The 15,221-nt window shown below is 58.3% G+C and overlaps 1 protein-coding gene across 1 annotated transcript in view; it reads right to left on the bottom strand.

The window, feature by feature from the left end:
- Adamts13 (ADAM metallopeptidase with thrombospondin type 1 motif 13) overlaps window positions 1-15,221 on the bottom strand; it is a 31,538-nt gene that overhangs the window by 1,488 nt on the left and 14,829 nt on the right. Inside the window, 14 exon segments of the mRNA XM_048348825.1 lie at window positions 128-304; window positions 532-678; window positions 1,535-1,843; window positions 1,897-2,146; window positions 2,309-2,365; window positions 2,367-2,607; window positions 3,987-4,084; window positions 4,139-4,186; window positions 4,188-4,273; window positions 7,454-7,627; window positions 10,295-10,518; window positions 11,055-11,194; window positions 11,262-11,396; window positions 12,024-12,205. Of these exon segments, the coding sequence (XP_048204782.1) occupies window positions 128-304; window positions 532-678; window positions 1,535-1,843; window positions 1,897-2,146; window positions 2,309-2,365; window positions 2,367-2,607; window positions 3,987-4,084; window positions 4,139-4,186; window positions 4,188-4,273; window positions 7,454-7,627; window positions 10,295-10,518; window positions 11,055-11,194; window positions 11,262-11,396; window positions 12,024-12,205 (2,268 nt within the window).

The raw sequence follows: 15,221 nt of genomic DNA, 5'->3' as shown, positions 1-15,221 counted from the left end.
GCCCTTGCTGCCTCCAAGGTCCCTCCTTCCATCTTGAGCAGCTCCCTCCTGTCCTGCCCACTGCCCCCAGCGCACAGGCCCGGCCCAGGCCTGGGCAGGTGGGGAGACCCCAGGCGGCTGGCCGTACCTCTGTGGAAGGTGCCCGGGGCAGCCTGGCTCCGGTACCACAGCACCACTCCACCTCCGGGCCGCGTGCGCCGCTGCCTCACTCCCAGCGTGTTGGTCTTGGAGAGGAACGTGGCGCCCGGCAGCCGCTGGCACATCTTCCTCCAGGTGAACCGGCCCCAGAGCAGCAGCGCCTCCCCTGGGGACGGGCAGGGCAGTGAGGGCCCGGCGGCTCCCGGGGGCAGCAGTGGCTCTGGGGGAGGCAGAGTCCGCGGCCCCACGCTCCCTGCTACGGACTCTGTGACCCGAAAGTAGCAGCCACCTGTCCTAGCCCGGCTGATCACACCAGGGACACGTGGGAACGGGCGTGGAGGCACTGGGTCTCACACTGGCACGTGGCGGCTGCTCACGTGGACGTGGACATACCTGCACTGCAGTTGAGGGAGCTCTCGAGGACCTGGAGGCTCACCACCTCACCCAGCGGCCGCCCAATGGCCACCTCACAGTCCGCGCGCCCCGGGCCTCGCAGGTCGATAGTCCCTGTGGGCGCCAGGTACTGCCTGCCACAGGTCCCTGCAGAGGGACAAGAGGGGCACAGGGGCACTGTGGGCCGTTCCTGGGACCCCCCCCTCCCTGAGCAGGGCCGGGCCTTCCCTGGTGAGGAGGCTAGGGCAGGGGGCCTAGAAAGAAGCCTCTTGAAAGCCGGGCCCCGGTGGCTCACGCGTGGCAGTCACCCCAGCTACTCAGGACGCTGAGATCAGAGGATCGGGGTTCAAACCCAGCCCAAGTAGGAAATTCTGTAAGACTCTTATGTCCCATTAACCACCCAAAGCCAGAAGTGGAGCTGTGGCCCAGGTGATAGAGAGCCGGCCTTGAGCAAAAAGCTAAGGGACAGCCACCCCCCAAAGCCTGAATTCAAGCCGTAGTACCAGCCCATGTGCATGCACGAGCGCGTGCGTACACACACACACACAGCCTCTGTCCAGGAGGGGCACGCATGGGTCACCAAGGCTCCAGTGTCAGGGAGGGGAGGGGTGTGCAGTTCTGGAGGACTTCAGACCCCAGGACCCCTGGGCTCTATAACCTTTAGGCTACTTGCAGAGTACGCTAATAAAAGTTCCTTTTCCCTTTGCGAGATAAGACTAGCGCCCTGCCGGGCACCTGTCATCCTAGCTCCTCCGGAGGCTGAGATCTGAGGATGGCAGTTTGAAGCCAGGCCACACAGAAAAGTCCCTGTGAGACTCTTACCTCCATTGAAGCCGTGGCTCAAAGTGCACAGCACTAGCCTTGAGCCAAAGAGCTCAGGCCCCGTGATCAGCAAAAGAACAGCCAGGAGCCCTGACCCGAGCACGTGGCCGGCTCTGGAGGGGAAGCCAGGAGCGCCCACCCTCTTTCGATCAACTTCACAGAAAGCAAGAAGGAGCCTAACCGTGGGCTGCCGGGCTCTCCTGGGCTTCCGGAAGCCGGGAGGCTGGGACGCGGAGTCGGGCCCGGGCCTGCGGCTGGGGCCACGGGAGAGAACCAGCAGCCACGGCGGCAGCAGCGGTGGTCGGGCCAGGGGCGGCGGCTTCCTCGTGGGGGGCTGGGCTGGGGGTCCCCGGCCTTCCACAAGGCTCAACCCAACAGCCCCGCACTGTGAGCGGCTTGGGCAAGTGCTGCTGGCAAAAGGTGGCGGGCACCGGGGTCTGGGCTTCCAGGCAGGTGTGGCGGCGGAACTGGACGCCCTCACCACAGGAGACTGGGGGGGGGGCGGGGGAGTCAGGGCGCCTCCGTCCGCTCGGCCCCTCCTACCGGTGACGTCGCTCGCGGTCCAGCCCACTCCGTGGCCCCCGTGTTTGCTGCTACATCCTGCCAGCCCGGGACGCCCAGGGTCCTTCCCACCGAGGCGGGTGTGGCCGTGCCGTGGACCTCCCCCTCCCCCGCCCACCCCCGCCGTGAGCGAGCGCCCCACGGGGACAGCCCCGTCCACCTTGGTCTCTTCCTGGCACGACGCGGCACGGCACTGACAGGCGGTGGCCTCGAACTGTCGGCCTCGCAGCATCTGCAGACCCCGGGCCTCTCACGGCCCCAGGACCCCAGGCCTTGCTGCCCCGTTTGGTTCACGGCACTGCTCCCCAGCAGACCCCCCCCCACCTCCTTTCAGGAATCGGGCCTCCTGACGGGGCCCGCAGCTCCCGTCCCCGGCAGTCCCCGGGGTCCTCACCTCCGTCCAGGTGCCGAGGTGCCACCGGAAGGCGCAGTGGGCGGCGAGGCGGGGCACCGCTGGCCGGGGGCCGCACCGGGGCCGCGCACAGCGCCTCGTCCACCTCCGTGTCCCGGCCACGCTCCCGCCGCACGCAGGCCACCGCACGCGTGGCGCTGCCGGGACCACAGCGGGCGGAGCACGGGCCGAGGGACAGGACTTTCCACCTGTGGGGACAGAAGACCCCGGGGGGGGGGCTGCCCACGCAGGCTCGGACCCCCCCACCCCCCCCCGTCACCTCCCCAAGCCGCCGCCATGGGCTCCGGAGGCAGGGAAGGGGAGGGTTAGCCTCGGAACCTTCCTGGAACAGCCAGGCTCTCCTCCCTTTCCTCACCTAGCACCCATTACTTGTCCCCTGCCCCCCCCAGCTGCTTGATGGCCAAGTGTCAGGGTGGGCACCCCCCCTTACCCCACAGTAGCGGGACTTCCCACACAGCTCCCCCCCCTGGAAGTCCACTCTCAGCCCTGCCTGTCTTCATTGGGAATCGCGCAGCATTTCTCGGAGCGCAGATGTGAACCAAGTGGCCTTCCTCCACCCTCCTGACGCCTGGGCCGTTCCCCCCGCGGGCCCAGGGCTGTTCCAGGACCAGGGCCTGGGCATCAGGGACTCCTGTGTGGCCCCCTGTCCCGGGGCCTGTGGGCGCATTGCGAGACCGGCAGCTGCACCCCTGGCCTCTGCCCACTAGGGGCCGCTAGCAAGTCCCTCCGCCCAGTGGTGACCACTGAAATCGCTCCTGACATTGCCAAATGCCCCCAGAAGGCCGAGTTGCCCCTGTTGGGGATACCACGGCCGTGTAGGAAGCGAGGGTGAGCAGAGACGCCCGTGGCGGGGGCGGGGGGGGGGAAGTGGTGTGAAGGGAAGCACGGGGGCTGAGTGGGGTGGGCTCGGGCAAGCCGCCCTCTGCTGTCCAGGGGGATGCCGGCTGCGGGGGGGCCGGGGGGCCTCTCCTCTGGTGACGCCGGCTTCAGGGGGGCCCTCTCCCCTCACGCCCTCCTCCACAGCTCACGCTGCAGCCCGCCAGCTTGTGCCACCATCCGGGACAGACCCGGAGCTGTGAGGCCAAAGGACTCCGGGGGGGCGGGGGGACCCCAAGGAGCCAGATCTCCTTGTTCTTCCACCCAGAAGAGCCAGGAGGGTGGCAAGGGCTGGAGACGTTCAGGGGGCCGCGGGCCCAGCACGGCGGACGGAGCGCTCACCCACCCACCTGGCAGAACGGGGAGCTGGGGGGGCGCATCCGAAATCCCCACGCCAGCCCCTCCCTGGGCCCACCTGCCGGCCCTGCCGGCCTTCCTTCCCACCATGCATTGCTCGACACACGGACCCCATGCTGCCCTCAGACTGGTGTCCCACTGTCTGTCTCGCTCATGGTCACAGTGTCGGGGCGGGGGGGGGGGTGTCCCTGACTCGTTCAGAATGGCGCCTGGTGCTCAGGAAACCGCAGGCGATGGACAAGTGAACCCCAGCAGGTGCGCCCGCAGCACCCCGGGCCCTGTGCAGTCTGGGAGGCCAAGAGGACCTGGCGCTGAGCCCAGGTGTGGACCCAGGACGGCCTGTCTCCGGGACGCGGGCTCAGCCGGCAGGGCAGGGCTCCAGGCCCAGTTCTCAAAGGGCCTGGGGGGCGGGGGCTCCGGCCCGCACTTGGAGTGAGGCACGGGAACCGTGTGGCCTCCGTGCAGCCTCACACAGTGCAGAGCCAGAGACATCTGCGGCCCACCTGCAGCTAGAAGGCTGGAGCTCTGTAGGAGCCCCCCTCCCTCCCCCCCCACCCACCCCACCCCGCGGGACTCCACTCACCTAGCAGGACATGGGCCGGCCTGGCAGACCTCCTGCCGGCCCCCCCGGCTTGCTGGCCAAGTCACATAATTCGTCCTGGACAGGCGTCCGGAGGACAGAATCCGTGCAGAGGAAGCGAAGGGGCCGGGAGCCTGCAGGACGGAAGCGGGGGCCCCTCACCCACAGGAACGGCTCAGCAAGAACCACTGCACCCGAGTCCTGGCGCTGCCCTCCGGAAGCTGTGTGCCTTTGGGCAAGTGACTTAACCTCTCTGAGCCTCAGCTGCTTCCCCGCGATGACCTCAAGCCCCAGGACCAGCACACAAACCAACCAACAAACAAAAAAAAACCACCAATTTTTAAAGGGAGCAGCGGAGTGCCTGGTGCCCTCGGGCAAACGCCGCCGTTGGCCTCCGCGTCTGTCCGTCATCGTCTTAGACTTCAGGGCTGGTTCCTCCCATCTCTGCCAGGAGCAGCTCAGAAGGAAACCTCCTCAAGGTGCTGGAGGTGCGGCCCAGGTGGTAGAGCACCTGCCTAGCAAGCGTGAGGCAGCGTTCAAATCCCAATACTGAAAAAGGAAACACTGGGCATCTTCTCAAACCCTTTGGGACACTGCTAGCGACACGAATGCCTTCAGGACTCAGAGAAGAATAAGCCTGGTGTGGTGAGACAGACCTGGAATTTAGCACTTGGAGGCTGAAGCAGGAGGAACAAAAGTTCAAGGCCAGCCTGAGCTAGCTTCAGAGAGACGCCCTGTCAAAATGATAGAAACAAAAGCTGGTAGCCCGGGGCTGTGGCACGCGCCTGTAACTCTAGCTACTCAGGAGGCTGAGATCTGAGGATTACAGTTCAAAGCCAGCCCTGGCAGGAAAAATGGTGAGACTCTTACCGCTAATAAACTACTCAGAAATGCCAGAAAAGTGGTATTGTGGCTCAAGTGCATCTAGAGTGCTAGCCTTGAGCAAAAAAAGTTCAGGGACAACACCCAGGCCCAGAGATCAAGCCCTATAACCACCACCTGCCCCCCCCCCCCAAAAAAAGCTGGTCTCCAGTGTGTCAACCCTGTAATCCTAGCTACTCAAGAAGCAAAGATGCAAGAATCACTGTAGAAAGCCAGCCAGGACAGATAAAACCTTTAGACTTCTCTCCAACTAACCAGCAAAGAAAAACAGAACTAGAGACGGCTAAAGTGGTGGAGCATCAGCTATAAGCCATAACAAAAAGCCAGGCAACAGTTCAAGGCCGGCCCTGGTTCAAGCCCCAGTACTGGCACAAAATAATAATAACGACAACAAATTGACCTTGCGAAGGTACAGCTCCACACCCAAAGATTCAAGGAGACATTAACACACTCGTGTGCAGCCCAGCTGAAACACAAAAGCCAGCCAGTGTCCATCCATGGTGAGCAGATAACTAGGGCGCCGTCTCTCCCTGCAGGGGCCATCTTACACCGTGGGAAGGCGAGCCGGGAGGACAGTGAAGTAGCCAGTCCCACAGAGGCAGATCCTAGAGGACTCCACGCTCGGAGGTCCCGAGAGGAGTCCCATCTGTAGAGAGGAAAGTGGATGGTGGGCTGCTGCTGGGGGCGGGGGGGCGGGTAGTGTTTAATGGAGATGGGGATTTGTCTGGAAAGATGCACCGTGGGTAGGGGATTGCCGGACAGCCGTGAATGTGCTTAGTGCCAGAGACGGGACGCTTAAAGGGAAGGTGTTGGCTTTGGTCACCTGGGTATTGTACCACAACCCAAAACTGGAAAAATAAAAGAACACTGTATGTTTTAAAACTCTCTGTCTCTCTCTCTGTCTCTCCGACTCTGTCTGTCTCTGTCTGTCTCTCTCTCTCTGACAAATGGAGCGGAAGTGAGATCTAAAGCACCCTGGGATATGACAAATCACACAGGATTCTAGATTACTCACATACGGTGAGACCAAAAGAGGATAGTCTAAGGAGAGACTCACACAGGAGTAATACCCAAGCGCCCCTTCATATGTATATAAAATAATATACATACTGAAACGAACTCCAAAGCTGTGGAAACAAAGGACTTTTTTCTTAATTTGTTTTTCCTTTTGCTGATGATTCTGAATTCTTCACCTTCCATACAATCTATTCATGTGCACATCTATCTGTGGGAGGGTGGGGAGAAGGCTGGGAATCCGAGGAAAAAGGGTGGAAAAGTGCAGCAGAGGAGCACACTGATGAAAGTGAACTACACAACTCATTGGTAGAGACGGGAGGGAGGGAATGAGAGGGAGGGAGCAGATGACACTGTGCGAAAGGAAATGTACTTATTACCTGATACATGTAAATGTAACGCCTCTGTACATCACCACTATAATAACAATAACAAATTAATTTTTAAAACACTCTCTCTCTGGGTGGAGACAGGAGGGAAATACTGGGTGAAAGCAATGGAAGGGGTGACACTGTCCCAAAAGCAATGTACTCTTTACCTGACTTGTGTAACTATAACCCCTTTGTACATCACCTTTGTAATAACAATTAAAAAATTAAATCAATAAGTGTGTATGTAAATACGTTTGTTTTAAAAACCGTCTCTCTAGTGCTCAGTTTGGTCCCAGCTCTGCTAGACTATAGAGCCATGTTCCTGGGTGCCAGGCTTGGCAGGTGTGTTTTCTTTATTGTTCCTGGTCTCTCAGCCAATCCGTGTTGTCGTTGAAACGAGCAGCTTTCAGGTCCCTTCCTATCTCTCAGCCAACCAGTGAACACATTTGGAGCAGTTGCCAGGTAACCCGGCTTCTCAGCCAATCAGTGAACGCACTTAGAGCAGCTGCGGGGTCCCGCCCTATCTCTCGGCCAATCAGTGAACGCATTTAGAGCGGCTGCGGGGTGGGTCCTTCCCTGTCTCTCGGCCAATCAGTGAACGCACTTAGAGCGGCTGCGGGTCCCTGCCTGTCTCTCGGCCAATCAGTGAACGCACTTAGAGCGGCTGCGGCCCGCCCTATCTCTCGGCCAATCAGTGAACGCACTTAGAGCGGTCCCTCCCTGTCTCTCGGCCAATCAGTGAACGCACTTAGAGCGGCTGCGGGGTGGGTCCCGCGTGGGGTCCTGCCCTGTCTCTCGGCCAATCAGTGAACGCACTTAGAGCGGCTGCGGGGTGGGTCCCGCGTGGGTCCCGCGGTCCTGCCCTGTCTCTCGGCCAATCGGTGAACGCACTTAGAGCGGCTGCGGGGTGGGCCCCTCACAGGTCTCCTTACACAGCCCAGGCGGATGTGGTGGGCCACCCGAGCTCTTGGTAGACCCAGGCAGAACACAGGAAGGTCAGACCGGTCAGGACGAGTGGTGTTCTGAGGGGTGGCCTGGAGGCCTTACCTCGCCCACAGGAGACGGAGCAGGGCCCCGCCAGTGGAGTCCACACGTGCACAGCCCCCGGCCTGGTGTTGCCCGTTGGGAATGGAGCGTCCCCTCCCAGAGGCCTCGTGTCCACCTGCAGGGAGAGCTCTGCGTGTGGGCTGTCCTGGGGTTCCCACGCTCCCTGCTCCCCGTCTTTCAGGAGACAGAGGAAGCAGAGGGGCGCACCAGGACTCCCTCCTGCCCCACTCCTGCCGGCGGTGCTTTCACCACGAGTCCCACTTTGCCTTGGTGGGTTCTGCACCCACGGAGGTGCTCTCTGGGAGGCGGGGTTGAGCTGGGGAGGGGGGAGGCGGCTCAAGCATGCTTGGCCCTGGGACCCCAGCCCATGAGCGACCAGGACTGGCCAGCTCCTGAGAGTGAGGTCACTCAGCCTTCAGCCCCAAGATGCCAGCTGGGGCCCGACAGCACTTCTCTTGGCACGAATGATCCCCGCCACCCCCCACCCCCCCATGCCCCCGCCGACGCCTCCCACAGGGCCAGTCTCTGTCCAGCCTGGACTGACCCTCAGACGATGCCCTGGGGACAGTCCTCCCTCTGATCCGCAGGACAATGGTCGGGGGCCCAGGGGTGCCAGCCACCCCCAGCCTGGAGGACAGGGCCCTTCCCCCCCCCCCACAAGGCTCTAGGGTGGGGCGGTGTCTCGTCAGGGGAGCAGGGCCCCACACTCACGGCTGCCTCCGAGCCCCCGGCCCCCTGCACACGCGTTGTGTCCTGAGAAGCCAGACCTGCTCCACGGCCCGCTGGGCGCCGGCCGGGGCCCGGCACCTCCCACCTGAGGAAGGCACAGAGCCCCCCTCAGGTCCTGCCTCTGCCCTGCCGCGTGGTGGGGCCCGGGGTGCAGGGATACGGAGCCCCGCCCCGGCGGCCTGGCAGCCCCGCCCCCGAGGCCTGGCAGGCTCCGCCCGTGCGGCCCGGCAGCCCCGCCCCCATGGCCCAGCAGACCCGCCCCCGCGGCCCAGCAGACCCTTTCCTGACCACATGGCCCATGCGCCCTCGCTGGGCGTCTCAGGGAGTCGCCATGCACCAGCATAGCTCCAATGCAAGCATCCAGGCTCCAATCCAGGGCAGCAAATGGGCCTGCAGCCTGCGGTGGAGCACCTGCCTAGAGCACTGCGTGCGGTGGAGCACCTGCCTAGAGCACTGCGGTCAAGATTGTGGGCGGGCTCTCCAGAGCTTGAGCCGTGCCCCCAGCCCAAGATTGGTGAATGGCAAGAAACGTTCTGTGGCAGTGCCTAGAGGTTTGAACACAGGGCCTTGTACATTCCTGGGAAGTTGCCCTACCCCTAGAGCCACGCCTCTCATCCCTGAAGGACTCTGGAGCTGGATCGGGCCTTGGTGGGCAAGAGCCAATGCTTAGCGGGTGCTAGTGGCTCGCGCCTGCAATCTGAGCAACTGGGGGGCTAAAATCAGGAGGACCACGGTTCAAGGTCAGTGTGGGCAGAAAAGTTTACAAGACCCCTTCTCAACTCGCAGCTGGGCACCGTAGTGCATGCCTGTCGTCCCAAGCTACACGGGGAGACTGAAATTGGGAGGACTGAGGTTCTAGTTCCAAGCCAGCCCGAGCAGGAAAGCCTATGGGACTCTGTCTCCATGGAAGAATGCCAGAGGAAGAAGCATGTGCTTGGGAATCCTTCAAGGATGGGAAAGCTAAGCCCCAGAGAGAGAGGAAGACAGAGAGACAGAGAGGGGAGACAGAGAGAGACAGAGAGAGAGTTGTAAATACTTTGTCTCATATGGTCAAGAGAGAGGAAAGGAGCTAGCCCCTGAGTGGGCCCTACCAGATAGACAGATAACAGAACTGGAGCTGTGAGTCTCTTATCTCCATCAACCACTCAAAAACCAGAAGTGGAGCTGTGGCTTAAAGTGGTAGAGCACTAGCCTTGAGCAAAAGAGTTCAGGGATAGCACCCAGGCCCTGCATTCAAGCCCCAGAACCATCAAAAACACATGTATACATACATACATACATACATACATACATGCATACATACATACATACATACATTCATACATACATAGCTAGCCTGAAGTGGAGCTGGTGGATCAAGTGGTAGAGCACTAGCCTTGAGCACAAAAGCTTAGGGACAGCAATCAGATCCTGAATTCAAGCCCCAGGACAGGCACGAAAAAAAACAAACAAAAAAACCAGGTCGGCTGGCTCGCACTTGAGATCCCAGCTACTTGGGTAAATAAGAGGTAAAAAGATTGCGGTCTGAGGCTGACCTGGCCAAAGAGCACAAGGTCTTATCTGAAAGACAAAGTCGGAAGGAAGGTCTGGAGATGTGGCTCGCGTGGCAGAGCATCTGTCTAAAAAGCGGAAGGCGGGCTGGGGATATGGCCTAGTGGCACGAGTGCTTGCCTCATATACATGAGGCCCTGGGTTCAATTCCCCAGCACCACATATACAGAAAATGGCCAGAAGTGGCGCTGTGGCTCAAGTGGCAGAGTGCTAGCCTTGAGCGGGAAGAAGCCAGGGACAGTGCTCAGGCCCTGAGCCCAAGGCCCAGGACTGGCCAAAAACAAAAACAAAAAACAAAAATAAAAAGCGGAAGGCCTTGAATTAACAAGCAAACGACTTCCGGTCTGAAGGGGATGAGACAGTCACCTGGACACCACAGAGCGACGCAGTGACGACCAGCCAGCCCCCGCTTCACACCTAGCACCACCCATGGTCAGAGCTGCTAGGAGCACGGGCCCCCCTCTTCAGAGCAGGGGCTCAGGGTGCAGAAAGCAGGCGGCCAGGGGCTCCGGGGCCGGGGGCAAGTCTGAGGCCGGCCCCTGTGAGCTGGGGCAGGCTTGCCTGGCCGGGTCCTGCCGGGGAAGCCCGCCCACACTCGCCTGGCTGGGCAGGGCTGCGTGTTGCACGGTTCCACCTCGGCCAGCGGCTCGGGGGCCGCGGCTCCGCACTGGGCCGGAGGCAGCGTCCCCAGGAGGCCACACTGGGCCTCCGCACAGCGCACCAGCCGCTCCCGCAGGCCTCCCCCGCAGGAAGTGCTGCACGGCCCAGAGTCTCCCGCTGCCCACCTGAAGGCAGCGGAGAGGACGGCGTCAGGCCCCGGCCAGGTCCCCGGGCTGGCTCGGGGGGACAGGGCGGGAGGCAGGCGGGTCTACCCAGCCAACGCCAGCGAACGGGTCTCCCGTGGCCTGAGCCCTACCCCTCAGGGCCAACCTCGAAGCGCTTGTCCCGCCACACACCGGAGCCTGGGGACAGGGGCCACTCTTGCCAGCAGTCGGCCACCCCCGGCCAGGGTGTCCGTGCTGTGACCACCTGCCCCTGCCCAGGACAGTAGGGGTCAGGGGCTTCCTACCAGGCCCCCCTGAGACGCCTCGCCCCACGCCCCTGGGGGCCGCTCACCACCCTCAGGCAGTGACTCCCGAGCTCGAGGCCTCAGGCTGCCCAGACAAGGTGGCTGTCACCGGTGCCCCGTGTGTCTCCAGACTCAGTGTCCTCCCTTGCAAGATGAGGGAGGGCAGAGCTGGGGCCTCCGCACCCCAGTGAGAGCCCAGGCACAGCTCCTGCCCCGCCCGCCCCGCCCGCCGGGCCCCGGCTCCGCACTTACGATGGGGGGCAGGGCGGGAAGACACAGGGCTCGGTCCACCCCGGCGGCTGGGGGCGCCCCTGGCACTCATCCCACTCCTTCTGGGCTTGGTCCAGGCATCTGTACGTCACCCAGAGCTGCCCTGGAGGGCAGAGCAAGGGCTTGGCCACCTGGGGGGGGGGGAGGGAGGGCAAGCGGGGCTGGGGCAAGCCTTGCCCTGGGTCTCACCTGCCCGCAGCTCACGGAGCAGGGCCCACGCACGGCACTCCACGCCCGGGCACCCTGCTGCTTGGGCTGGAAGTAGGTGAAGGTGATGTCTGGCTGGGCGAGGTCTCCATACTCCTCCCCATAGCGCCTGTACACCTGCAGACACACGGGACAGCTCAGCCCCTGCTCAGTGGGCTCCCCGGGGTCACGGCCCTCTGCCCTGGGAATCCCCTAGCTCCACCCCAGAGCCCCAGGCTCCAGCTGACAAGACTGAGCCCCCAGGAGCTCTGCACGGGCTGGAAGAGGGCATGGGGGAGCATGGCGCAGGGGCCCCCAGTCCAGGGGGTGGAGGAGGCCAGCCATGGAGAAGCAAGGCAGGAGCCGTGGTAGAGGCACAAAGAGGGGCTCAGCAAGGGTCTGGGGAGAGGCCAGACTCTCATGCGCTTCCAGAGGGAGGGCAGGAGTCCCCGCGGCCACAGGAAGGGCCCCAGGGACCTGTGGCTGTCTAGCAGCCTGACTCGATACTCAAGAGCCGGGATCTGCACCGCCGGCTGTCCCCACCCGCCTAGGGACCTGCATCTCCATGTCTTCCTGGGCAGGTTTCCCCCCCACACCTGTATCTCCACCCCCACTTCCCCCCCACCTGCATCTCCACCGCCACCCCCTCCCCCGGGGGACCTGCATCTCCATGTCTTCCTGGGCAGGTTTCCCCCCCACACCTGTATCTCCACCCCCACTCCCCCCCCACCTGCATCTCCACCGCCACCCCCTCCCCCGGGGGACCTGCATCTCCATGTCTTCCTGGGCCGGTCCCCACAGGTGGAGCTCCTCGAGGCTGGGCAGCCTGTCCTCCGTGAACGTCACTCGGTACTCCACCCGGCTGTCCTCCAGGAGGGATGGGTAGGCGGTGCTGGCGGACATGCTGGCCTCCCCAGCCACGACATAGCGCCCTTGGATCCTCACGGCTGTGGGAACGAGGCCATCAGCACACGCAGCAGTTCGCCCGGCTGGCACCGCCGTGGCAGAGGAGGCCCGGGGCTGGGGAAGGGGCAGAGGGCCTTGGGAGCAGGGACAGGAGAGACCCCCCTCAGCCAGGCCTCCCCCCGCCTCGGGCTGGAGCTCTCTAACACTAGAGCCCCTTTTCTGTGAGCAGCCACCTCTGGCCCACAGCCCTCGGACGAGGCTCCCTCACCTCTTTCCAGAACCTGGTGAGGGGCCACGCCTTTTGGCCCAATCACTGTGCTCACCCACAGACTCAAGGACTCAGCACCAGCACTCCCTCTCTGAGTTCAAAGGTCTAGAGTAAAAATTGACCTAATGGATATCTACAGGGTTTTCCAGCCAATTTACAAGCTTCTCAGCAGCCCAGGGAACATCCTCCCAAATCGACCATATCATAGGACACACAAGAACCTACGCAAATACAAAAGGATTGAGATAACTCCTTGCATCCCTTACGACCACAGCAGAATCAAACTAGTTCTCAACAACAAAACATATTGTAGAAAACACACAACACATGAAGACTGAATGACACACTGCTGAATAACACATGGGTCACTGAAGAAATAAAGGAGGAAATTAGAAAGTTCCTACAATTCAATGGAAAAAAAACCAACGCATCACAATGGAACCTGTGAGATACAGCAAAAGCAGTGCTGAGTGGCAAGTTCATCGCTCGATGCACTCACATAAAGAGAGCAGAAACAGCTTAAGTAGCCTCATGATGGAGCTAAAACTGCTGGAAAAACAAGAACAGATCAAACTCAAACTACTAGATGGAGAGAGATAGCAAAGATTAGGGCAGAAATGAAAGAAACAGAGACTTTAAAAAAACACGTAAAATCAATGAAACAAAAAGCTGTTTCTGGGGAGAAAATGAGGGAGGAAGTAACAAGTTGAACAAGAAATGTACTCATTGCCATGCATATGAAATTGTAACCCCTCTGTACTTCACTTTGACAATGAAGGAGAAAAAATATTTTCTTAAAGCTAGTTCTTTGAAAGAAATCAATAAAATTGACAGATCACTAGCAAGACTGACAAGAGACTCAAATCAATAAAATTAGAGATTCCGCAGGAAGCATTTCAACACACATCCAAGAAACCCAAACTATTATAAAGAATTACTTTCAAAACCCATGCTCAAATAAGAAGGAAAATGAGCAGAAATGGGCAAACTTCTAGAGACATAAAGTGCCTAAGCTGAACCAAGAAAATATAAACCAGTTAAATGGGACAATAACACGCACCGAGATTGAGGACGCAATCAGAAGTCTTCCAACAAGGAAAAGCACAGGCCCAGATGGATTCATGGATGAATTCTATAAGACTTTTAAAGGTGAACTAACACCAATACTCCTCAAACTTTTCCATGAAATAGAAACAGAAGGATTAATTCCAAACTCATTCTATGAAGCAGTATCATACTCATTCCAAAACCAGGTAAGGACCTGACAAAAAAAAAAAGAGAACTATAGACCATTTTCTCTGATGAACACAGGTGCAAAGCTCCTCAATAAAATACTAGCCAGCAGAATCCAGAGACAAAATTTTAAAAATAATACCTATGACTAAGTAGGCTTCTTCCCACAGATAGTAGGCTGGTTCAATATATGCAAATCAGTAAATGTAATTCACCATATCAACAGAGCCAAAGACAAGAACCATGTGATCATCTCAATAGATGTAGGAAAAGCCATCAACAAAATAAAACAGGGATTCTTGTTAAAAGCTTTGGAGAAACTTAAGAATAGAAGGAACATTCCTTAAAATAATAGAGGCTACATATGATAGACTAACAGCCAACAGCATACTGAGTGGTGAAAAAAACTAAAAGTATTTCACCTAAAATCAAGAACAAACCAAGGATGTCCACTCTCTCCACTCCTCTTCAATATAGTTCTGGAATTCCTGGCCAGAGCAATACGGCAAGAAAAGGACATAAATGGGATTCATATAGGGAAAGAAGTCCAACTATCCTTGTTTGCAGATGACATGATCTTAAACCTAAAGGATCGAAAAGACTTCATCCCCAAGCTCCTAGAGCTGATTAACCACTTTGGCAAAGTAGCAGGATAAAAAACCCACAAAAATCAGTAGCCTTTCTGTATGTCAATAATTTATAGCAGAAAGAGAAATAATGAAAACAACTCCATTTGTAATAGCCTCAAAGAAGAAATAGCTAAGGATAAACCTAACCAAAGATGTAAAAGATCTTTATAGTGAAGACTATAAAAATCTGAAGAAAGAAATCAAAGAGAACCAGGAAATGGAAAGACCATCCATGTGCACATACAGGTAGAATCAATATTATGAAAATGGCCATACTGCCAAAAACAATATACAAATCCAATGCAGTCCTCATCAAACTCCCAATGATGTTCTTTAGAGATAGACAAAATAACCCAAACATTCATATGGAACAACAAAAGACCTTGAATATTCCAATTAACCACCACAAAACTTGAAGTGGCCCTGTGGCTCAAAGTGGTAGAGTGCTAACCTTGAGCTGAAGAGCTCAGGGACAGTGCCCAGGCCCAGAGCTCAAGCCCCATGAATGGCCAAAACAACAACAACAAAGACCTTGAATATCCAAAGCAATTCTGAGCAAAAAAAAAAAAAAAAAAAGCAATGCAGGCAGTATCACAATACCAGACCTCACGGTCTACTACAGAGCTATAATAACAACACAGGTTGGTAATGGCACAAAAATAGACCTGAAGACCAATGGAACAGATGAGAAGACCCAGAAATAAAACCATACACTTAAGAGTTATCTGATATTTGATAAGGGAGCTAAAGTCATACAGTGGGGGGGGGGGGCGTGGAACAAACTCTTTAATAGTTGGTGCTGGGAAAACTGGGCATCCACATGCAGAAAACTAAAAGTGGATTCCTGTTTGTCACCGTGCACTCACTCATATCAATTCAAGGTGGATCAAAGACATCAACGCTAGACCGGAGGCTTTGAAATTACTA

Source organism: Perognathus longimembris, chromosome 1, assembly GCF_023159225.1.
Source record: "Perognathus longimembris pacificus isolate PPM17 chromosome 1, ASM2315922v1, whole genome shotgun sequence".
NCBI classification, from domain to species: Eukaryota; Metazoa; Chordata; class Mammalia; order Rodentia; family Heteromyidae; genus Perognathus; species Perognathus longimembris.
The sequence above is the reverse complement of the archived record's forward strand: the minus strand, read 5'-3'. Positions and strand labels throughout refer to the sequence as shown.